Raw genomic sequence first — 25,002 nt, forward strand, 5'->3', positions numbered from 1 at the left:
GGTTTGGATAGTTTCTGTGTGTGTGTGTGTGTGTGTGTGTGAGGGATTTAATTGAATTGGAGACAGCTGGTCTGGAGGCTTTGACTCATCAAAAGAAGCTAGGCTTGAAATGCTGAATACATAAACATGGCTGAAGTCTTAGAATGTGAGGTGAAGAGAATTTGCATTTTTAGATAAGTCAGGGTACTTTGAATTTCAAAGGGATGGTAGGATGTTACACCTAGGCCAAGCAGTGTGTTTATTTTTCCCAAAGGTTACTGACAATATGAGCACTATGAAAAGATTTATATTATGAGAAAGGTAAAGTTCCAAGTACATATGGGAACAATGGAATTTACATTAAAAGGTAGAAACATGTGTAAAGGAGAATGAGGCTGTGTGTCAGGGAAGGCATTGTAAGATCTACCAGAAGTATGCAAAGCCTCCAGTATGCGTGCATTAAGCCTGCTGTCTATAGAAACCGAAGCTGGGGAAAGCCACTTTGAATTCTACTGTCCAGGGTATTGTGTTGAATTGCCTGGATCTGTTTAAATCTATTTTTTTACCGTTGCCTTAAAGGGGGTGTAACTAGAAGCCAGATTAATTAGAGGTTTTAAGAGTTATTACAGTAGTAATTTGTAGACCTATGTATGTGCTCGAAGTTTTTTCTTCTGTTAATAAATGTTTAATTTAGTTTTCTAAAAATAGATCTCTGAAGTCTTGATAAACTTTTTACTTCTGAATAAAGGGCATGCATTATGAAATTAAATGCAAATTGCAAAACTGTCATGCCACATGTTCAAGTTTTCCTCATGGATTTGGTCTGCCTGGCACACATCATCTTCTGTGTCATAGCAAGGTTGGGCAAACAAACCCATTCCCAAAGCCAATGTTGCCCTTAAATTGGGTCCTTTGAGGTCCATGCGAAACACATATGCTGGTTGGCATAGTTATCTTCCCCTCCCATTCGTTAGAGATTGTTGCTCGCACAGATCAGGAATTCACAATGTAGGGAATTATCAGGGAGGGGTTAATGTTGTAGCTGAGCAGGTGCAATCAGCTAGTTAAGCACTGTACTGTTATTCTAGATTAACCTCCTAAAGCCATTTTCTTAATAATGATGCATTTCCCACTGGGCCATTGTGTTCTCATTCAGCAAAAGTGAACTCATGAGTAAAACAGACAACTCCCTGAATAAATAAAGAATACTGAATAGTATGCAGCCAAAAATCACTTACATTTTAAGGCCTGAATCTTCGGCTCAGCGAGCGGGGATGTGAGCCGCTCGCCGAGGTGTAAAATGATGCGCAGTGACATCGGGCAGGCATGCCAGCTCCACCGCGTGTCATTTAGATTTTCAGTTCAGCGAGTGCGCAGCTGAGTCGGCTGTGCGCCCGCCGAACTGTCAAAGGCCTATTCAGGCCATTTAAATATCAATTAAACTAATAAACTGAGCTGCCCATCCAACCTTAAGGTTGGGGGGGTGCAGGCGAAGAGCCCAGGCGACCTTGGCATTTTTCATGAAACCTCATCCACAGGCAGGATGAGGTTTCATGAAGGGTTTATAAATTAAATACATTTTTTCATTAATGTTCAGTGACATGTCCCAGCTCATGTGACACTGTCACATGAGGGGGCATGTCTTAAATTTTTTTTCTTTTCTTTATTAAACTTTTGGGAACCTGAACTAATCTCCCTGAGGCAGCTCTGTGCCGGGCGGGCCTTAATTGGCCCACCCATGTAAAATGGCGGCGCCCACCCCTGCCCGCCCCTGCACAACCCCATTGATGGGGGGGGAAATTCTCCCCTAAGAATCTGAGAGAGGATCGAGAGCCAGAGGGTACAGATTGAAATTAATTGGCAAAAGAAGTAATGGTGGCATGAGGAAAACCTTTTTCATGAAGGGAGTAGTTAGGATCTGGAATGCTCTGCTTGAGAGTGTGGTGGAGGCAGGTTTTATTGGGGCTTTCCAAAAGGAATTGGATCATTGTCTGGAAAGGAAAAAATTTGCAGGGCTACAGGGAAAAGGCAAGGGAGTGCCACCAGGACAATTGCCCCAAAGAGGCCCAGCACAAACATGGCAGGCTAAATGGCCTCCTCCTGTGCTGTAACCATTCTATGATGTTATAATAAAACTGCAGGTACATTGTACAGGTTGCAAATTATCTGTTTTCTGCAGGGGGAAAAAATTGTAGTGTGGGTTAACATTTTCTGAGAAATAACTGCAATGTAACCAAACAACTGCCAGGAGAATGCATTTTCCTTTATTTTAACCTAGCAATTTACTGCCAATGCTGAGGGGAGATCTACAAAGGAATATGAACTGTCAATGTCCAACCAGAAATGACCCACTTCATCTTTGCTGAGCATTGTTGACTTGGTTTCAGGATTGCAAGCATCATATTTTATTGGAACTGCTCGTTCAAAGAAAAAATGGAAATTGCAGGCTAGGAAACTTATTTATCTACAGTGAGTGACTATCAGGCAGCCTAAGCTAAACAATGTAATATATTAAAAAAACAATCGACTGCAAAAAGACGGCCCAAAGATGGTCATGAGGTGATGGTATACAGTAATAAGGGCTTGCAAAGCAGTGGCACAGGTAGAAATGTGAAACTTAGAAATATTTCATGAAGCAGAAAGGAAGTCAGTCTTACTTTTCCAACTTAAGTGAGAAGCAGGACACATCCGCTCAATTCTTGGATTCTCGCTGGGTTTTTTCTTAAGTTATAAATTGTCAACTACTTGAAATGTGGTGTAATATGACATGATGCCAAAAAGACAGTTGCATTCCCTATAGTTTTGTAAGCAAAAATATGCTTCGATGTTTTATAGAGCCATCTTTGGAATGTGGATGAGGGGGTGGAGGGAGAAGAGCAGATGATGTGCACTACAAAGTCATCAGCTCATAAATCATATGTTTGTATCTATCCAGATGATTCATTCACATCCTAATCCATGGCTGGGTCCTAGATGAAAATGCTATCGCCTTTTGTCTGAGGAGGAGGAAGAGAAAGAAAAGGAGGAAAAGGATGGGAGTATACCAGCAGCATTGGAGGTCCATCATTCGATGCACATAGGCAGGCAGGAAGCAAAAGAAAACGAGGATGTCCTCATTTGCATAGGGTCATTTAAAAAAAAAATGAGGTTGTTTTTTTTTTGTTTTGTTTATAGAACAGATTCACTCTATCCAGCTTTGTAATGATATTCGTGTGTCATAGAATACAAATTGGCTGGTCAATTGGTTGCCAAGATTTAATTTGCTTCCATGAAACTTGAGGTTGTCACCTGTAAGCGAACCATAGTTTCCTGTGATGGACATTGTGATTGTTGGAAGTAGCTGGAGATCTGGTGTGGCTCATGCTGCTTTCTTCCTATGGTATGCATATTTAAGGTAGCTTTCCTTATGCATGGCTGTAAAATAATGAATAAAAGTACTTTCCATTTATTTCTCGCTAGTTACTATCCTTTTAATTAGACATAATGTATATCATTTATTTTTAAAAGTTAGAGATTCCATACAGGTCCTAAAATTCCGCTGATATTGCACCATGCTCAATGATAAAAAATTCTAATAGTTTTATAACTCACAGCATATTGCAATATATATACAACAAACTTTTAACTACACATTCATATTAGTAAGACTCTGGTATGGTGACAAAGTCTGTGTTAAGTTGAGAATCTGTTTTTTTTTTGCAGAATGCACTTGACGGGAACAATAGGAATAATTCCAGACTTTTTAAAAACACTTCCTGTAACAACAGAGAAACATGATACACTATCCTGAATAAGGGATGGAACATGCCCGTTTTCCTCTAATTTTCTTCCAGGTCAACTTCTAGCTGGAAAAATTGATCTCACATATTTTACACTATTAATTCAGGCCTTCTGTAACCTTTGTTGAACCTCACTGACAATGAACATGCATTTTTCCTATTTGGTCATGCTGAGTGAAACATCAATTATGCTAGCTGAACTCAATCAAGTTGCCTCAACTAGGAATAGGTGTGAATAATCACCAAAATATCTGAACTAACTTTCATTGTCTTAAGCACAATGATTCAAATGTCACATCTGAATGCTAATCTATATCTCCCAGCCTTCCTCTCCTTTGAAAACTCTTCAAGAGCTAAAGTCAAAGGAATATTCTTAGCATATAGTATACCTATATTCCTCTGCATTGGCATAGTCAGAAATACCGCTGTGCAACATACAGAGATAAGCCTGTAACACTATAGCACTTATCTTTGAACCTGTACCCCTTTCAGTGTGGCTCTCTGCCAAGAGTTTTGGAACATTGTGTTCTGTTTTGCTTCTCTCTTTCTTTGAATTAAGGCCAGATGAGACATCACCCTGAATGATAACAAAAGCTTGCATTTAATAGCACCTTTAAGGTAGGAGACAATTTAAGGTGCTTCAGGATTTTCTCACTTCTCAGCCTGCCGTGCTGGGGTTGTTTTATTCTGGATGTCTCATTAACCTTGGGCCACAATCGAAGAACTCTACCCAAAAACAGTGTGGGTTCACCTTCACCAGACTGCAGCAGTTCAAGAGAACACTCGCTTTCTCAAGAGCAACTAGGTTTGGACAATAAATACTGGCCTTGTTTTCGATGCCCTTATTCCAAGAATTATTTTTTTTAAAGGAAGGAACTTATGAGTAAATCACATTGATGTAGGACTGGAGTAAGGATGGGAGGTGTCAGTCATGGTTCACTTGTACCACTCTACCACTCTCATCTCCATATTAGAAGGTTGTACTTCAAGTCCAAAGAATGAAAGGCTTGATCACGAGAACAGAGAGAGTGCTGCACTGTTGAAAATGGTGTCTGTTGGATGAGGCGTTAAAAAGAAGCCCCATCTGCCTTTTCAGGTGAATGCAGAGGGTGTCCTGCCTGGCGCTCACTGCCTTCTCAACAGTGCGCAGGCATTCATCCAGGAAGTGGGGGGGAGGGGCAAAGTGCCCCCCTCCATTGCCCTCCAGTCTGGTGTGTCGAGCAGGTGTGGATGCCATAACAGTAGCTTATATTAGGACAGCTCCCTGTGCCTCCTCTGGAACTCCTGACGGCATTCAGGGTGTCGCCTCAGCCGATGTAAAACCCTCCCATTGGGTCCCCATTGGATCCGGTACCCGCCACACTCACGGCCCTGCCAGCCGCCCTTCCCCTATGTGGGGGCACGTTTCCTGCTGGCCGGCCCTTAATTGGTCAGCCAACGTGAAATCATGTTGCTCCAACAATGGTGGGTGGAAGTGGAAAACGCAGTCGCTTCCACCCCTGCCAACCTCACACACCCGAGAGGCAGGAAATTCAGGCCCATGAAACAGCACATGTCTGGAACCCAACTGGTACGACCTTCCTTAAAGCGATCTCATAGTGGTTTTAGTGAGGCCGGGGTAGAAATTGGCACCTTGCCCTTAAATTACGTTGGCACTATTGCTTTGACCTGCATTGAATCTGAAAGCGCCAGTGTGACTGCAGCCTAAAAACTGCCTATTAACAAAGGACAATATTCCCACTGAAGGCACTAACAGTTGTTGGGTGGGAGCACAAGTGGATAAGAGCTCGGTTAAAATAGTAAATCAGCCGTTTTAAAGGAAGGTGTTAACCAATACATTACAACTAGCAGGCTGAACAATTTCAGGCCCACAAAAAAAAAGGTTTTAAAAAACTTGCGTTTATGTAGCGCTTTTCACAACCTCGAGACGTTCCCAGGTGCTTCCCAGCTAAATTGGATGCTCTTGTAATGTAGGAAAGGGGTGACCAGTGTGTTCGCAGCAAAGCTTCACAAAAAGCAATGTGATCACGACCAGAGGGACAAATGTTAGTCGGTTCCGAAAACTTTATTGGGCAGTGAAACAAGCAGCGCCCCTCATGACAGTTAACTCCAATACGCCAATCAGTTTATGGTTGATGAATTATCAGACCCAGGTTTCATTTGAATTTATCTATTTCAATCAGCCCCCGCCCGAAATTCCGTGAACAAAGGGTGGATAGGAAAACTTGAGATCTCCGGGCTTCAAACTTGGGAGAGTCGGAGAAAGAACTACTCCCATTTTAACTCCTACGTTTCCAATAAAGGCGAGTGTCAGCATTTGTCTCTGTCAAACACACTGAGTTTGACCATGATCAGCGTGTAATTCCGAGAGGGAATTTCATTCATTTGTGGAGGCGGAGGGACGAGGGGCTTTCGTTTTGCAATTGTGATATTAAATGGATAAATGAAATTGACATGAAATTCACACTATTGACCGTTTCTGCCCAGTTGCAGCCGCGTGTTAACTCCTGAATTTTTTGAGGTGTCAAGACAGTTACCTGATTACCAAAAAATAAAGCAAACTGATGCACTTGACATCGTGTTCTTAGATTCATACCATCGTTTGCCCTAATAAGTCAATGGGAAAAGTTTGACTAACAACACAAAAATGCTACATTTCTTGTAGGCACCGTCTTTAGCTGAGTTTGTGTTGGCTTGCCAAAAAAGTAACTCGTTGCTTTGAAGTGTTTTGATTGATAAATGTGTTGCTATAAATAAATCACAGCAGCAGCAATATGATCCAAAAGTACTCGGCGGCTGCTGGTACAATGGAAGCAGAGAAATGCTACACACAAGCCAGACGTGGAAGGGGATTTAAACAGTGCCTGTGGTTTGATGACTGATTTGATCTTTGTTTTTTTTTAAAGACAAATTAGAGCTGATTTGATCTTGAAAATAAACAATAAATACAAAGAGACCAAGTTACGAAAAAAGAACACAGGCGCACCTTTGCACCCACTTTCCCCCTGCGGTGTGTTTTAACAATTGTGAGCAAACTCTCCAATGTACAGTCTATTGTAGAGTCTATTGTAAAGAGAAAGACAAGTTAAAGTTCATTGATAAATAAACAGATATCTGTAGGCCTGGCATTGGATGTGGGATTTTATCTTCTCCACGTGGTCACAAAATTCTTTCTCAAACAAAAACAAAAATAGCTGGAAAAACTCAGCAGGTCTGACAGCATCTGTGGAGAGGAAGACAGAGTTAATGTTTCGAGTCCGTATGACTCTTCATCGTCTTCATCAGTTCTGATGAAGAGTCATGCGGACTCGAAACGTTGACTCTGTCTTCCTCTCCACAGATGCTGTCAGACCTGCTGAGTTTTTCCAGCTACTTTTGCTTTTGTTTCAGATTTCCAGCATTCGCAGTATTTTGCTTTTATCACACAATTCTTCCTGTTCAGTTGTCTTTTCCACTGAAGTAACTAGCTCTGAATGCTGGATCCGTGAGTGTCAATAACCTTCTAGTGCCTTAACCATTCTAGATCTATAGCAGTGTCAACTGCAGCAGGCCAAGATATTCTGATATTGTTCAGACAAGGAAACCTGTCATCCTTGCCATACCTGGCCTAAATGTGACTCCATTTCCATACCAATGTGGTTGCCTCATAACTGACCTGCAAAGTGGTCTAGCAAGCCATTCAGTTACATCAAGCTACTTAACCGCATCGTGCGAGCATCTTGACCACACAGACAGCATCGATTCAAGAAGCCTCACCGCCATCTCCTCCGGGCAACCTGGAAACTCTAGAGCAAATGGTTCAACACCTGACTCTCCAAAGGCTTTCTAATCGCCTACAGCACAAGTCAGGGATGGGATAGAGTGTCCCGACTTGGTTCACTGAGTGCAGCACCAGCAACACTCAAGAAGCTCAACATCATCCAGGACAATGCAGTCCAGTTTATCTGCATTCCATCCATTGGCTTAAACACCCAGTTCCTCCACCAGTGCATACCATACCAGCTATGTGGACCAGCTACAGGATGTACTGATGAAATTTGCCGAGGCTTCTTTGGCAGCAAAGCTCCATTACCTGAAAAAACAAGATTAGCAAGTGCTGATTTGGACAATTGCCACCATTCCTCCATTGTTCTGCAGCCTTGTTCTCCACCAATGTCCACACATACAAGCAGTGTTTCTAGCTCTGAATAAAAACTCGAAGCAGGAAGACTGACTGATTTGTTTCTCCGTAATTCAGGAATGCTGAATTGTCTCCCCTTTCACTAAGTGCCTCTGGTCTACCCACCGTGGCTCCTAATGCTGCAGCCCAGTTAAGTTCAGGTGACCCCATTAAAATGAAGGATTGAATCTAGAATCCCCTAGTTTGTATGGCTTAGTACCTCCCTTCTTAAGTTCAGCTCTTTTGTCCCATGTTTGGACCAAGGCTGTAACATGGTCAGTAGGTGGTTGGCCCTGATGGAACCCAAACTGAACCTCAGTGAGCAGGTCATTGTTGAGTAAGTACCACTTGATGGCATGATAGCACTGTCAATGACACTTTCCATTACTTTGTTGATGATCAAGAGTAAACTGATGGGGTGGAAGTTGACCGAATCAGATTTGCCCTACTTTTTGTGGATAGGACATACCTGGGCAATTTTCCACATTATTGAGTGGATATCAGTGTTGTAGCGGCACTGGAATATCTTGGCTAGATGCATGGCTATTTCTGGAGCACACGTCTTCATTACCACTGTCAGAATGTTGTCAGGACCTATAGCCTTTGTAGTCTCCATGGAGTATCCATAAGCAGAACTCTGTATGTTAATTTAAATACAATTAGATCTTTGTTTTCTCTTGATGGCAACAAGCTGCAAAATAGACAGCATTAATCAGCACCTAGATTCAACATCATCCTAAAACCAGTACCTGTAGTGTAACTGCAGCATGATATACATCAAAGCAGACTACATTTTGCAACTAAAGCTGGTGACAATCCAAATGAATGAGATTTGATAGATCTAGTGTGCAAGAAATTGTATGATTTTCAGTGGACATGCCATATGTTTTTGTACTTCGGGACAGAGGTGTTAAAGACTTTATTTTGACCGATTACTAAACCTTTAAAATGCTGTGTATGCAGGAATGGGTGATTTATGTAAATGCCTGGTGCCTGTTCATGTGTTTGTTTGTGTTGTCAGCACTGATTGGAGCAGCAGACCCTGAGATCACTTAATTATCTACAAGTATCAACAGCAGCTCTGCTGGCCTCTGGAATTAATGCTGTTGATCATTTCAGTAATGTGCACACAAACATACACACACACCTCAGATGAGTACCAGTGAATTTTAAGGCAGCAGCTAAATCAAGCAATGCTGATGACGGCATAAAGTACAAGAGCACACTTCAGACCACCTATGGACAGCAGAATCAAGAACTGAATCAGTGCTTTCAGTTTATTCCATGTCTTTGGTGTTCCTTATATAATGCAGTCCATACTTCAAAAATATTGCTGTAGGCATAAGGTAATGAGGATGAGAGTGAAAATAAAAGGGTAAATACACATAATACGGTGGATTGATGCAGAGTGAATTCAGCATTGCACTAATGCACACAGTATTAAGTAACTTAGATGTGAAGTCAGTCAAATTGGATTTTAACAGGTGGCATGAGGAAGTGGTCACATGTCACTTTGACTGCATATTATCTACAGTTTAACTGCAACCAATTGAAAGCTACTTTACATGAGAGCTGGCAGTAAAGCTAACAGTAACTCATCTATCAGCTCTTTGTAACTATCCAGATGTGATTAGATGTTATTGCCACTGAGCTCTATTGTCTAATCTCAAACCAGTACTTATAGTCAACGCCTCAAGACATCTGACATAGTAACAAATGTTTTACTTCTTTTCTCCCCCACAACAGAAAACCAAGCAACTTGCTTTAAAAATCATTAAAAAATGTGGCAGTTTTGTTACTTTTAACTAGAGCATCAATAAAACAATTTGCTATCCTCACTTAATTTGTAGCAGGTCATCTATCACCGTGCGCCCTGTTGTACTCCCTCTGCCTCACCTGTGGTGACACAATTGTCACTGCCTTTAGAAAATGTTCCAGGGATTCATTTGTGAAGAATGACAAATTCCATAACCTTAACAGGCTGTGATTTGTTGTAACCACCACCAAGTGTGAAAATGACTAAACCACTCCATCTTCTATAAAATAGTAGAGGTACTAGAATGAGTCACAAGCAGTAGCATATTCTTGGGATTCATAATGATATCGACAAATTGAGTTATCTTCGTTCTTGTCGTTTTTTTTTACGATGTGAGCCCCTTAAATGTGTTACGACATTGTAACACAACTCAGTTTAACTGTTACTCTGTGTGGATACTATATAAGTAAGTGAACCATTCATTATCCGTCAATTTACTGAATAAAAATGTGCACAATAAAGGTGACTCATGAACCACTAAATGGTATTGCCTATAATAATAAAGGTATGAGTCTGACTTGGGATTAATTAGGTTCCAGTAGTGCACTATAGCAACAGCACATGCCAGATCATGTCAGCCAGTACCATCAGATATTCAATCTATGATGCCCTCATAAAACTTTGGAGAAATAAATGAATGCAATTAAGGTATTTTCACTACTTATATTGCATAAACAGAATGCCACATGTCTGAAATGAAAAGGACCCACCACATGACCTTAAAAAGAAAAGGAAAGCATATAGTACCATAGTTAGAAATATCCCAAAGCATGTTAAATACAATACATTAACTAACATAGACAAATTCAGCAACTATTTTGCAAACTTTAAGGTCCCACAAAGAGCAACAATATGAATGAATGACCATTCAGAAGGAGTAATTTTGAATTTGGGCAATGTGCAACATGAGTGATATCAGTCACCCATTCAATATATCTTACTCTCGATTTTCATTTCCATTGAAGGCAATGCAGTGATCTGATATCACCCACTTTATACTATCACCCAATGTCAAGATTACCCTCAGTATTTCTTTGGTGATGTCGAGGAAAGAATGGTAGCTGGAACACTGAACAAATCCTAAGATAAAAGCAAAATACTGTGGATGCTGGAAGTCAGAAACAAAAACAGAAAATGCTAGAAAAACTCAGCAGGCCTAACAGCAACTGTGGAGATAAATCAAAACAGAGTTAACGTTTCAAATCCTTATGACTCTTCTTCATAGACCTCCTGTTTTTCAAATTATGCCATGGGTTCATTAATATCTGCCTGGTTATTACCTCATTTAAAGAATAGCAGCACTGGTGTAATGCACCTAGCTTACATACTTAGCCCATGGATTGGGACTGAGCCCTCAAACTCCCAAGTCAGAAGCAAGGGTGCTAAAAACTGTGCTAAGCTGACTCATAAACTCAGGAGAGTCCACTGCAATACCTACAGTTGAATCTGGCCAGCAATTCCAATTTACCCAACCTGTGATCCCTTTCTTTGCCCACTTGCAATGCAAACTTTCAGTCTCAGGTCTTTTTAACACTCTGGTTCTGGGAGAAATTAGAAAAGGCAGCTTTCTGACTGGTGGGTTTAGCCCAAGGGAAAAACTGTTTGTTTCAGCAAGCAAAAAGGTAAGTGAGGTTAAGTAACTGTACCCAGTTAATTTTTATTATAGGAAGCTAGAGTGATTGCAGATGGGACTCTTTGCAATTTACATATATGTGGGGTTTTGATTTTATCCTTCGTGGGAATATATGGTAATCTCATTTTATGTATTATGTAGCTTAGATATTTTCTCTAGGGGTCTTGACATTTTGGCTTGGGAGCTCTGCATTTCTGTTTGTAGGAGTTTGGATCTTCTCTATATGCATGTCACACTTTTTACAAAAATAGGACTTTCATTCTTGTCCATTGGAGTTTCACATTTATAGATAGGTACATCTCAAATTATTGTACCTGGGGACTTGCAGTTTTGTGTAATCATGTACAGCATTCTGTGTATCCGGACACCCTGCTCCAAAGGACTGGATAGCCCTGAGTTATGTAGCCCACTTGAGCCGTTGGGCTGAATTTTCCTTGCCCTGTGGAACTAGGGCTGGAGATGGGAGAGCCAGGAAACTATGGGGGCAGCCACATTAGGCTGGCTCCCTGATGCATTCCCACCTCCAATGGGCTTTCCCAGGGTGGACTGAGAACCAGGTCGGCTGCCTGCTCCTTGGAGATGGACAGCCCATTAGTGTAATTAAGACCCCACTGGTTAGTGCTGGTATTTTACAGATATCAGAGGGGGAAACGCTCCACAGGATTATTAACAGATGGGGCTGCAGCCTTTCATCCCCTTCCCTCTCCCACCATGTGCAGAGGCCATCAGCTCAATCAGGGTAGCCTTCTGGCAACAGGCCTGGGGACCACCAAAACCAGATGCTCCATGCCTAATGATGGAGGGGGTTGGGGGGGGGGTGGGGGGGAGTGGAGGGGGTTGGCAGGAGGGGATGAAAGATTGCAGCACCATCTGTTAATCATTTTGTGGACTGTTTTTCCCTCCAACCCGATGGCTGCACCAACTTCAGGCCTCTTTAATTGATCCTTTCTATGCTGGCAGCCCTGGATGCCCCTCATGTCCAGGCACCCTCCCTCTTGACTTCTCACATCAGCAGTGCCCACCTCTGCTCGTGGGGCTACCAGCCTAACATCTCTGCGGGGCCCCTGATTAGGACAGTGAGCGCAGAGGCAGCCAATTGGGAGGCTGCCCTCCGGCAGGTTGCATCGATAGGGTTGAGACCCTCTTATTCAGCAATATCGGGGTTCTAACATCCATCAGAAAATCCAGCCCTTTGCTGCCACAAATTTGGGGAGATGAGACTATTTCATAAAAGTATTCCACATAGAATTGCTGAGGAAGTGGCATCTTCTGTTTGCATTGCCTGTGTGTGTTTATCCACGGTAGTTTATTGTCAGCGGTTTAGTTTGTTGTCAACATTATTGCATATCATAGACCTCCCAGGCATACACTGCCAGAGCTGATCTCACATGTCCCTTCCTTCTTTGAATTCTCTGCATAAGCACAAACCTCTTACCCATAGAACAATACTATGAGCCGTAGAGTTTAAAAAAGGTGTTTTCACCTTATTCCGTCAGCACTCCATGATGGGAGCACAGTGCCTGTTTCTACTAAGCAGCAACCATAGCTTCACTGTCAAACAAGCCAGGTCACATGATTACTTAAATTTAAAATAGTGCAAAACAGCCAATGGTAACAAATTTTCCACAATTTGGATGCAGAAATCATTTTGTGAATCATCTTAATTATTCAGTCACTCTGTTGGTACCTGTAAGTTATTTAGCCTGATCTCATATAATGGCTTAATTCTGCATAATCCGCCAGCAGTAATTCTCGCAGACCACTGAATTCTCACTTTGCAATTGTGTAATTTTGGGAGTGCCCGGCAAACAATTCCTTCAAGGCTGGAAGGCAGAGTCAGAGGGAGAGTTACCTTGGTAGTCCAAACACTTGACACACTTTGGAGATTACAACACCTCATCTCATCAATTTCAAATGGATTGTGATTTGGGTTGACCAGGAAAAGGAAGAAAAAATTTTAAAAAGAGGAGTCCATGTCCTAATTTTATTTTTAAAAAATCATAGCGCAGAATTTGCCCATCCCGCCCGTGGTGGGTTTTGTGGCGGGCGGGAGCGGAGGGTCCAGCGCCAGGCAAAAAGTCAGAAATCCACTGGCGTAAAAACAGCTTGCAATCCTCCTGATGGTGGGTTAATGGCGATTCGGTTATCCTGCCAACTCGTGGCATGAACACCGTTTGCATTCATTAGTATCTCATGAATGCTCATTAAAAAAGTTGCTCGCTGAAATCTTCTCACATCTTCCATCACGCCAGCGGGAATTTACGTTGGCCTCAAAGCTGTTTGAAGAGGGGCAGCATGAGCAAGTTGGACCTCAGTTCGCTGGTAACCTCGCCGCCGTCTAATGATGCAAACACTGCTGCGACTGAGATGTGGACATGCCGAGGGATCTCCTCCTCCCGTACATGTCTTTTCTTCTGCCACTACCATTGAGGAGACACAAATGCCGCTCGATTATCAATGCTGATGAGCTGCCCTCACTCAGTGGTGTTCCTTGAGGAAGAAGGGTTAGAAACGCTTACATCACACACTTCCATTAAAGATTTAAACACATCTCGCTGACATCACACAAGGGGTGCAGAGACTAGTTCAACTGAGTTTGACATCATTGGAATGTGAATCTCACAGTGGGACGCTATCACTGAGCGGGAGGAAGGCTAAACCTTAAAATAAGGATTCCAAAGTACAAAATGACAATGTGTTCAGTTGACAGGAACATTCAAATAACCATCAAATGTATTCACAAAAGTGCAATTTCTTTACATGTATAGCACACCCGTGACCCAAAAGTGACATCAATGTTTCTAAACTTTTCTAACTCTGCCACTATACCTGGGTGCAGCCCCGACATCCGCAGCAGAGGTGGAGGCAGCCTGCTGACTGCTACGTCCTGATGTCTGTGATGACCATGGTGGATGTCATCTGGTGGCCCAAGGCCTGGAGGGCCCCAGCCTGATAAGGGTCACCTGCTATGGGCCAGAAGCACCCTTGGCAACCTGAGAAGCTGGAGTGGATTGGGTCACAGGCAGAGGGGGCTGTGAGTGGCTGCACACCCTTGGTGTGTCCTGGGGGGAGGCACCCGAGGTGTCCTGCTGATGCCCATCCCTGCTGTGGATGCCCGAGGGCCCTGCTCTGACTTCTGCAGGAGATGGAGCACCTGGAGGGAGGCCAAGGTGCCTGGTCCCCATGTCACCTACATTCTGATGGTGCCCACCCTGTGTGTGGCCATGGAGTGCAGGGCCGAGCACAAATCCAGCGAAACCTGCTGGACCAAGGCCTCCAAGGTGGTCACCAGCCTTCCCATTGTGACCTCGAGGCACTCACATGTGAGAGCCATGACATCAGACAGAACACGGACGGACTCTCCATCATTTGCTCGAGTCTGCTGGGCGACTGCCGAATCTCTGCCTGATATTCTGCCGCCTGTTGTTGCATCTCCAGCATTGAGCTGGTGGCCACTTCCAGAGGCTCGTCATCTGACTCGGACTGAGCAGGTGGCTGGCCTCCAGCAGCCCTCCGAGTACTGGAGAACTGGGCTGTACCTGCCTCTGACTGCTGCGGGGATGTGACAGTGAAGTATTCCTCAGAAAGTGAGCTCGAGCCTAATCTACAGCTGTGCCCAACCGATGTGTGTGTCTCTGAGTTGGTGGAGGGTGCGTGTGAATGCCATGATGGTTCTTTCAGAGCTTCTTCTTTGGATGTAGTCTGGGGGCTCACACAGGTGCTCAACTGGCTTGGGGACCTCGATTTGCTGGTGCCTAGAAAATAGAAAATAGAGTTTCAGCGAATGAACATGAGCTAGATAGGACTGCATGTGACTCACTGTGAATGTTAGGGTTTGATGGAGTGATGGGGCTGTGATCCATACTGGTTTGCTGGGAGAGGCCGATCTCCCCTTCCCTGCAGGAGCAATCCTGTCCTCCCCAGACAGCTCGACTGCAGCCTCCTCAAACTCACTGAGGGCGATGATTTCGGCCACCCCTCCCCAGATCTGCGCTCTCTCGTGCCTGTTGTGTGCCAGCTTGGCCTGTATGAAGAAGAAAGAAAGGCATGTGGTAAGAAGGGATGGAGCACAGGTTGGGTGAAATGCATGTTCCCTGTGTGTGGTGAGCCCTCCCCAGAAGGGCCAGAGGATAGAGTGTGAGCAACATGACAGATGGGATGGTGGTGATGTGAAAGTCTCCGTGAGAGAACGAGTGTTGATATGTTTCCCCCGCTAATGGTTGCGTGAGATCCCTGGAGAGAGTAGCCATTGGTGTGTATGATGCCATGATGAGAGTTTGATATTGGAGGGGGTTGAAAGATGACTTACCCTGGTGGAGCAGATCAAATCATTCATCCTCTTCCTGCACTGGACAGCATTTAGAGTGTATTTGCCAGCCGCGCTGACCTGCTGTGCAATGGCCTCGCAGGCTGGCGAGGTGAGACTGGTGTACTTCCTGCAGCCATCCCTGGGATACATGACTCGCCTGTGCGTCTGCCCTCCTCTGATCAAGGCCTGGAGGGCCTGGTGGGTGAAGCAGGGTGCTGCCTTCTCCTAGAGGCTCTCGGCCTTCTTATTCTGGCTGCAAGACATCTCTGCACATGTCCAGAAGACAGGTGGGCTGGAGAGGAGTGATGTGTTGGACTGGCCTTTAAATATGGCGCCCGGACCTTTGAACCCGCCAGCCAGGGGATTCGGCCTGATATTCACCTGTGCATAATTAATGACCCTCCAAGCGTGGAATTGGGCGCGAGTTTGCGCCATTCCAGCCAGTGGGGTGGACACCATCGTACTCACCTGCCACCACACTTTGCCTCATAAATGGAAAATTCCACCCATAGAATTAGTTTAAATTCCTAGGTCTGTAATTTTCTTCCGCTTCAAATATATTAGAACATACAAACATACGAATTAGGTTCAGGAGTAGACCACTCGGCCCCTAGAGCCTGTTCTGCCATTCAATAAGGTCATGGCTGATCTGAATGTAACCTCAACCCCACATTCCTGCCTACCCCCAATAACCTTTCACCCCCTTGTTAATCAAGGATCTATCTGGCTCTGCCTTAAAAATACTCAAAGGCTCTGCTTCCACCGCCTTTTGAGGAAGAGAGTTCCAAATGCTCACAGCCCTCTGAGAGAAAAAATTTCTCCTCACCTCTGTCTTAAATGAGCGATCCCTTATTTTTAAACAGTGACCCCTAGTTCCAGCTTCTCCCACAGGAGGAAACAGCCTCTCCACATCGACATTGTCAAGACCCCTCAGGATCTTAAAGGTTTCAATTAAGCCGCCTATTGCTCTTCTAAATGACAAGCCTAACCTGCCCAGCCTTTCCTCATAAGACAACCCGCCCATTCCTGGTATTAGTCTAGTAAACCTTCTCTGAACTGCTTCTAACACACTTACATCTTTCTTTAAATAAGGAGACCAGTGCTGTACACAATACTCCAGATGTGGTCTCACCAATGCCCTGTACAACTGAAGCATAACCTCCCTAGTTTAGTAATCAATTCCCCTCACAATAAATTATAACACTCTATTAACTTTCCTGATTATCTGCTGTATCCGCACACTAACCCTTTGTGATTCATGCACCAGGACATCCAGATCCATCTGAATGTCAGAGCTCTGCAATCACTCACCATTTAGATAATAAGCTTTTTTTTATTCTTCCTGCCAAAATGGACAATTTCACATTTCCCCACATTATATTCCATTTGCCAGATCTTTGCCCAGTCACTTAACCTATCTATGTCATTTTGTAGCCGCTTTACATCCTCTTCACAATTTACTCTCCAACCCATCTTTGTATCATCAGCAAATTTAGCAACCATTCCTTTGGTTCCTTCATCCAAGTCATTTGTAGAAATCATAAAAAGTTGAGGCCCCCTCAGCACTGATCCCTGTGGCACACCACTCGTTACATCCTGCCAACCAGAAAGAGCCCCATTTATGCCAACTCTCTGCTTCCTGTTAGCTAGCCAATCTTCTATCCATGCCAATGTGTTACCGCCTACACCATGAACTTTTATTTTCTGCAATAACCTTTGATATGGCACTTTAACAAATGTCTTTTGGAAATCTAAGTACAGTACATCCACCGGTTCCCCTTTATCCACAGCACGTGACTCCTTCAAAAAACTCCAATAAATTGGTTAAACATGATTTCCCTTTTACAAAACTATGTTGACTCTGCCTATTGCCTTGACTTTTTCTAAGTGCCCTGTTATAACTTCATCAATCATAGCTGCTAACATTTTGCCTATGACAGATGTTAGGATAACAGGCCTGTAGTTTCCTGCCTTCTGTCTCCCTCCCTTTTTGAATCAAGGAGTTACATTTGCTATGTTCCAATCTAATGGAACCTTCAATGAGTCTAGGGAATTTTGGAAAATTAAAACCATATAGATAGTTTCAGCACTCACATACACCCTTACTGACAAACAGTGGTAATAGTACCATACTCCTTGCTGCAGCTACTTGCAGAACTCAGCTTCTAAATCTATTTAATTTTACAGTAGCAATAAGCCACATAGATAGAAATTCAGACTAGTCTCCATGAAAACACTTCAAACTATATACCACTTTTGAAGCACTCACTGAGGCAATTCAGAGGCCTTGAGTGCAGCTGCATAAAAGATATTCATGGAGCCACTAAATAATACAATAAAAAATGACTCACATTAGTGATATGATTCTATAAAACATACCGAGAATAGGGGAGTTTTATATTTGTCTACCGAGTATTCTTCATGACTACAGAGTTCCTTCTGTTTTCCATGTCATTTAAATTATCTACTACAAGAAGTTACAGAAGGGCCTCAGGACATTGGTCCTTCATGCCCTCATGTTGAAGGTTGATGACATTATTAAACACTCATGGTTGCTTCTGTAACCCAAGGGGCAATAGTTTACAAATGCTGACTGCAATTCAATATTACAATGCTAAACTATTGATTGGTCTAAGGCTTTAGAAATGACTGAAAATGTGCCAAAAGTTGAGACTATTAGCATACTTTGTCACCTCTGTAATTGGAGGGCCAATGGTTTAACTAATCACCTAAAGCTGTAATCAGCACGTGTTTTATTGCCTACCAGAATCTAAATTTACTCTTTTAAAAATACAACAGTGATCAGGAATTTATCAACTGAAAGGCTTGTGTATTCTCAACATCCTGACTCTTCAGAATAGACCTGTGTTGATACAGCTCGATAAACACTATCCCTTCTAGAGACTGGGCTTGAATTCAGCTCACAACATCTCTCCTGTGTGTGTATGATCCCTTTGTAAAATATGGCTAGGTACTCCATCTTTCAAATGACATATGAAATCAAAAGTCCCATCTCTCTTATCTGGCGATTCAGCAAGATGGTAATGACTTGATACACTATTCAAAAAAGTGCAAGGTGTTTGTCTGGCATCAGGAGCAAAATTCCTCCCTGCACCATTACCACAAAAAGACATCAACTGACCATCCATTCCTTGGCTGTTTCTGCGGCATTTCTAGTGCCAATTAGCTGCCATCTATGCGAACATGATAAGTCATTGCATTTCAAAGTTATTAATTGGGTGAAATGTATTGAGGTATTTCAGCTATAAATTATATACATCTATGCATTACTTTAACTTTTTGTTATCATTTCAATTTAATTTTGAACAGTTCATCACCCATTAACATAAAAGTTATAGTTTCACTCTCGAAAGTTTAGAAAGCATTAGTATAGTTAATCCAGGACTTTTGTGGCTGCAACTAGCATCAACCAGTTGTGTAATTTATAATCACTTAACTGGCTGTAAATAACTAGCACATTTCAAGTTCTTACTCACATTGATTTTGCAATGATGTTTCTTTACCAGCAATTTTTCTTAATACTCAACCTTGGTTGGTGGTAGTATGGTTACCTCGGAGTCAGAGCATTGAGAGTTCAAACCCTGCTCCAGGAAATGCAGTGCTGTTGGAGGTGTCATCTTTCAGATGAGCTGTCTGAGGCCCTGTCTGCTGTCTCAGGTGGGTATAAAAGATCCATGACTCAAGTCAAAGGAAAACATTCCCCCTGAGTCCTGAGCAATGTCTGTCCCTCAACCAACACGACTTAGATAAATTATCTGGGCATTTATCTTATTACACCACTGGCCACTGTATTTTCATACATTACAACAGAAACATACTTCAAAAGTATTTAATTGGTTGAAGCAATGTGAAACACCCTGGGAGTGTGAAAGGCTTGCTATATAGACTTGTTAGTCCAACAACTGTTGTGGGGAAGTTATTGGAATCTATAATGAAGGACAGAGTGACTGAGCACTCTGAGAAATTCGCGCTGATTAAAGAGAGAGTCAATGTGAATTTGTAATGGAGAGGTCATGTCTAATTTTTTTTTTAAATGAACTAAAGTAGTAGACAGGAGAATGTATGTATGTCGTTTATATGGACTTTCTGAAGGCACTCAAAAAAGGTTTGACCTGAGCATTCTTTAAATGGTGAAAAGCTAGAGACAGTGGCAGTCCAAAGAGATTCAAAATGCAGAAAACAAAAACAATTTTTTAAAATTAATTTACAGAATGTGGGCGTTGCTGGCTAGGCCAGTATTTATTGCCCATCCCTAATTGCTCTTGAGATGGTGGTGGTGAACTGCCTTCTTGAACTACTCAGTCCTTGTGGTGTTGGTACACCCACAGTGCTGTTAGGGAGGGAGTTCTAGGATTTTGACCCAACGACAGTGAAGGAACGGCAATATATTTCCAAGCAAAATTCCTCCCTGCACCATGTATAATTAAAAAAGAAATCAAAAGGGCCACTGGAATATTCATGTCTCTAACCAGATAGAATAAAAAGGGGAGAAAGTTTTGCAGCTATACAAAGCTCTGGTTAGACCACATCTGGAGTACTGCGTCCAGTTCTGGGCACCACACTTTAGAAAGGCCTTGGAAGGAGTGCAACACACATTCATCAGAATGTTACCAGGGCTCCAAAAATTAAGTTATGAGGAGAGATTATAAAACTAGATTTAAATTCCCTGGAATGTAGAAAGTCAAGGGAAGAATCGATGGAGTTTTTTTGGGTGTTGATAGGAATTTATTGGATAGAGAGAAACTTATTCGGCTGGCAAGGCAGGCTAGGACAACAGGAAATAACTTAAAATCAGAGCTCGGCCATTCAGGAGAATACTTAGGAAACACTTTTCTTGCAAACAGTGGGAAAAATGTGTAAAGTAGTAGATGCTACCTCACATCATAATTTTAAATCAGAGATTAATACATTTTTACTAGCCAATAGGATATTGAGGAATATGGAGCCAAGGCAGGTGGATGGAGTTATGATACAAATCAGACATGATTCATTGAATGGCAGAACCGTCTTGAGGAACTGAATAGCCTGCTCCTAATCTATACATTTCTTTACTCACGTTGACAATTCAATTGATTGAGAAATTAGTGTGGATTTTTTTTTAATGTTTAATGTGATCAGTTTCTCCAGTTATAAGCAGGCCACCACCAAGTTGACAGGGTCTCAATCTATTCACTGTTGGCCATCTCAGTAACCTTTACAATCAATCGGAAATATTACTTCTCTCCTAGACATAAAATTCAGAGCATTTTTGCTTCCAATTTGCAGAATAACTAGAGTATGCATGTAGCCACATGGATGATTAGTATATGAAATCTAAATTGCTGGTGCATTAACTCCCTATTCTTCTGAACATAGGTTTAAAGCGCTGCAGGGTAAACTACTCCTGCTAATAGTTGTAGTGCAAAACTCATTTCAAGTATAACATTAAAAATTTGATTTTGTACTCATGCTGACTTCGATGTTAAAAGTATCAAAATGAGAAATGTCACTCTTCTGGTAGTTTGGTATACAGAGATTAAATCTTTGCTGGTCCTGATCTGAGAATGCTGAATTCTGACAGTGCATGGGAAAACTGGAAAAAATGTTACATTCCTCAGCTCTAAAATCCTTAACAAACAAAATAATTAATCAAAACGTTAAAAAGCATGGATGTCTTCCAAAATAAATTCTGCAATACCTATCACAAAATGACAGCTTATCCTGTTGTCTTGCCCAATTTATAATGGTGCTCTATGTTAAAACACTACATAAAATTATGTGCATTGTATTTGCTGGAATCCGCACTTCATGATGGCCTTGAATAAAATTTCCATTCCATTCACTGCTGGCATCTTTGGTGGGCAAGATTAATTAAAGTCTTGACTCAGGCTACTTTTTCACGTTATGGTCCCTCAGCCAGCAATTTGGTAGAACAATTTAGCTTGTAACCCAAAATCTGCAGTGTCTCTTTCAATTATATGTTATTTCACTTGCAGTGGCTTTAAGTGGAACCTTAGGAACCCATTGGCCAATAGCTTTTGTTATGTTGCTCCCAGTGCCAAATCACTTGTTGCCCACTTAAATCAGTGATGAAGCACCAGGGAAAGCAATTTTCACATGTGAGCCAGCTCCTCAATGAACATACAGGCAGCAACACTCAATATATGTACTTTTTATTACCACATGTATTCACAGATATAAACATATAATAAATCTAGTGACAATTGTGTGTTCTTGGTTAATAAACTCCAGATAACTACATTTGCTCAATCAATTTTTTAATTAATTTGGAATCAGTACACCTAGCTAGTCTTGTCAGGAATAGTAATTTTAATCAGATTCAAACACATATATGTGAGCAAGAGTAGGTGCCTAAACATACACAGGGTGCAAATAGCCATAAGCTTTCAAAGTCCAATTAAACACCAGGCCTGCACGGCTCACAAAGGTCATATCCAGTGCTATACGTATTTATGTTCATTGTATAGTCGCCTTGTGATTTAGTGGGTAAAGTGTGCTTTGAACTGCACTGTATAGGATTATTTAGAAAGGAACCGTTTTGTGCATGAGAGCATTTGATTTAAAAAAAAATTCTAAACAGGAAATACTTGCAAACGTCTTGGTTCTTTGCAGCAATCTGATGAAGTTTATTTACTTTCATGCACATTCCTCATCTGCACCCTACAAACATATAAAACAAAAATCCTGGGAGCGATCTCAACCGAAAAGCAAGAGATGTATTTATTTCATTTTATTTTACAATAAAACAAACCATTTTCTACACACACGCCGTGGGGACAGTAGTATTATCATGAACTCTCAATGATCTGATGCCTTGACGTTAGTTTGAAGTTTGCTTTGCCAATTACCGATCTCGTCACATCAGTGCCCCTTGTTTACAGGTCAATCTCCAGGCACCTGATTTTTTTTTTTGGGAGGTGGGGGTGGTGGTGGTCAAAAACACACGGCTTCTCTTCATCTCTCCGGGAAGCGCTCACCAGTGGGACATGCGTTGCATTAAAAATACTTTAACCGCCTGTACTCCAATTTTTGCATAATACTTGCAAATAAAACAATTCTGCCAGTTCGTTGTTCAATCTGTCTTAAATATATTGGTCCCGTTTAGTTTATGTTAGTAACTGTTTCTCTCTTAAAAGAGAGACGAGAATCAAGCCAAAAAAATAGTCTGTAGTTTATATTATTATTGCTCCAACGAAGAATCATTAGCTATTGAAGAATTATTCGATTTGAAACAGTATTGGTGGTCAGTCTTTAAACTACTTTAGTATAGAAACGATTGATAATTTTAACTTCGTATATCTTTGTAACACATCTTTTATTATACGTGTGTATTTAAGGTTTATTTAGATCCAGGGAATCTTATTTTTCCTATACTATCTTTATTTGACAGCCGTGGGGATTAGAGGGGATAAAATATGATTTAAAAGAAAATGAATGACGCTATTCGTAAGTCTAAAACACAATAAATTATTTTACTTTTAAAGCGACGCGGGCTGGCTTAAATCCCTCCACATCCTCTCTGCACCTTCAAATATATATATATATATATAGAGAGAGAGAGCAGCCTCTGTATAACCTGTGTGATGAAAGTAAAAGTAAAGTAAAAGGGTGCAGACTCTAACCTGTGGAGAGCTGCGTTTGCAAAGACCCCCGAACTCTCCCGGGCTGTGGGAACTCCGTGCCCTTTGAATAGGAGCTTTGTCTGAACGCGGAACCCGCATCCCTGCTTCAGCTCCCATTCGCTCCTCCGCTCTCCAGCCCAGTGGTGACTCTCCAACAGCCTGGCTGTTGTATTTTTTTTTACAAATTAAAAGGAAGGATGTCGCTTCCAGGAGAGAGAGATTTTTTTTAAAAAAAAAAGTAATTTAGATATATGTCTTTAATGCTAACAGCAAAGGGCCCAGTAATACAAAAAAATATGAACTGGGTAATTCAATTAACCGTTAGAGGGAATTCCGCCTGTCAAAATAAACAGCTGTCGGTCTTCTATTAGTCTTGGTGCTTGAATTACCATTAGGAATAATATTACAGATTCGCTATCTTTAAATACAGGTAGTTGGTAGTTTAGATTATAGAACGATTGTCGCTTTTTCACATTGCACTACTGCCTCTGTGCCTGGGGAAGACGGGGGTGTTAAGCTCGGCTCTTGCTTACATGTCCTTTTCGGCCTTAGGTGAAATCACTCAATTTAAAGCGTGCAATGATTACAAGCATTGTCTAAAGGTATCTAAAATGGTTTAAGGGGAATTAGAGTGGCCTGTGTGACTGCTGTACGAATTAACTGAATTAACGAATTGATAATTCAGTGCGTACTTTTCCCATCCTGTTGCAAGTTGTATAACATTTTGCAGTATCTAAGAATCGCATATGTAGTAGCATTTCCGCGTCAACAATAATAACAGTTTCGCCCCACATTGTCCCTTCACCTGGTGTGAACATGCCCAGGTGCATTTGTGCCCCACCTTCATTAAATAAGTCAATGAAACATTTCATCGTGTTTTTCGTCATGAAAAGATTCAAAGGCCAAACAAAGCAATATAAATAACACACCAATGATACATTTAATTATAATACAAGTGAATATGGTCGTCAACCAAAATAGTTTAATAGATATTTTATTCATATTACATATCAGCAAAACAATGTAGTAAACAGAAGTTATACTGGATGTCAAACATTTTTCTGCAAGAAATGAAGCGCTCTTTAGCGTGGCGTGCTGACAGGAGAGGAAAACTATACTTGACGATACGGAATACAGACAATGACTCTGCCCAGATATACATTAACGCAAGCAGCTGGAGTCTATCTCATAAAATGGTTGACATCATGATGTGCTGGCTTAAGCGACCTAGACGTTTACTAATGAATTAATGAAATCTGTACCAACTAAATGCTCGTGTTTAGAAATACGCGTTTTCAGTGAATACAACAACTAAAACGATCGCCCTTTTAACTCTATTTAAATTCAATGTATGTGAAGCCCCCTTTTGGCTTTTCCAAGGCACGGTAAGGCGCGATATAAATGGGCATCTCTCTGATCATAAAAACCTGCCCAATAGTGGATAGAAAGGATTCGTGTTCTGGGTCTATTGTAATTGCTAGAAGCAATTAAACATTTGTGGGGGGGTTTTTTTTAAGTAAAACTAACGTACCTACACACTATAGGTGTGTAAATATTCAACTGACAATTCAATAAAATCTCTAGTCATGTGAAAGATCTTTAATGCTTTGGTTAGAAAATTAGCTTTCGTACCATAACTGGGGGTCAGGTGTCTTTTATGATAAATTATTGATCTATTTAAAAT

General features: G+C 41.8%; 1 protein-coding gene across 1 annotated transcript in view; it reads right to left on the reverse strand.

Annotated features, from left to right (window-relative positions):
- Nucleotides 1-24,278: 24,278 nt before the first annotated feature.
- Nucleotides 24,279-25,002, reverse strand: part of LOC144682198 (uncharacterized) — a 2,826-nt gene continuing 2,102 nt past the window's right edge. Inside the window, exon 1 of the mRNA XM_078544592.1 lies at nucleotides 24,279-25,002. This exon is cut by the window's right edge and continues 2,102 nt beyond it. Within this exon, the coding sequence (XP_078400718.1) occupies nucleotides 24,992-25,002 (11 nt within the window). The 3' untranslated portion in view covers nucleotides 24,279-24,991.

The sequence above is a fragment of the Cetorhinus maximus genome, chromosome 6, assembly GCF_964194155.1.
Source record: "Cetorhinus maximus chromosome 6, sCetMax3.hap1.1, whole genome shotgun sequence".
Classification (NCBI taxonomy): Eukaryota; Metazoa; Chordata; class Chondrichthyes; order Lamniformes; family Cetorhinidae; genus Cetorhinus; species Cetorhinus maximus.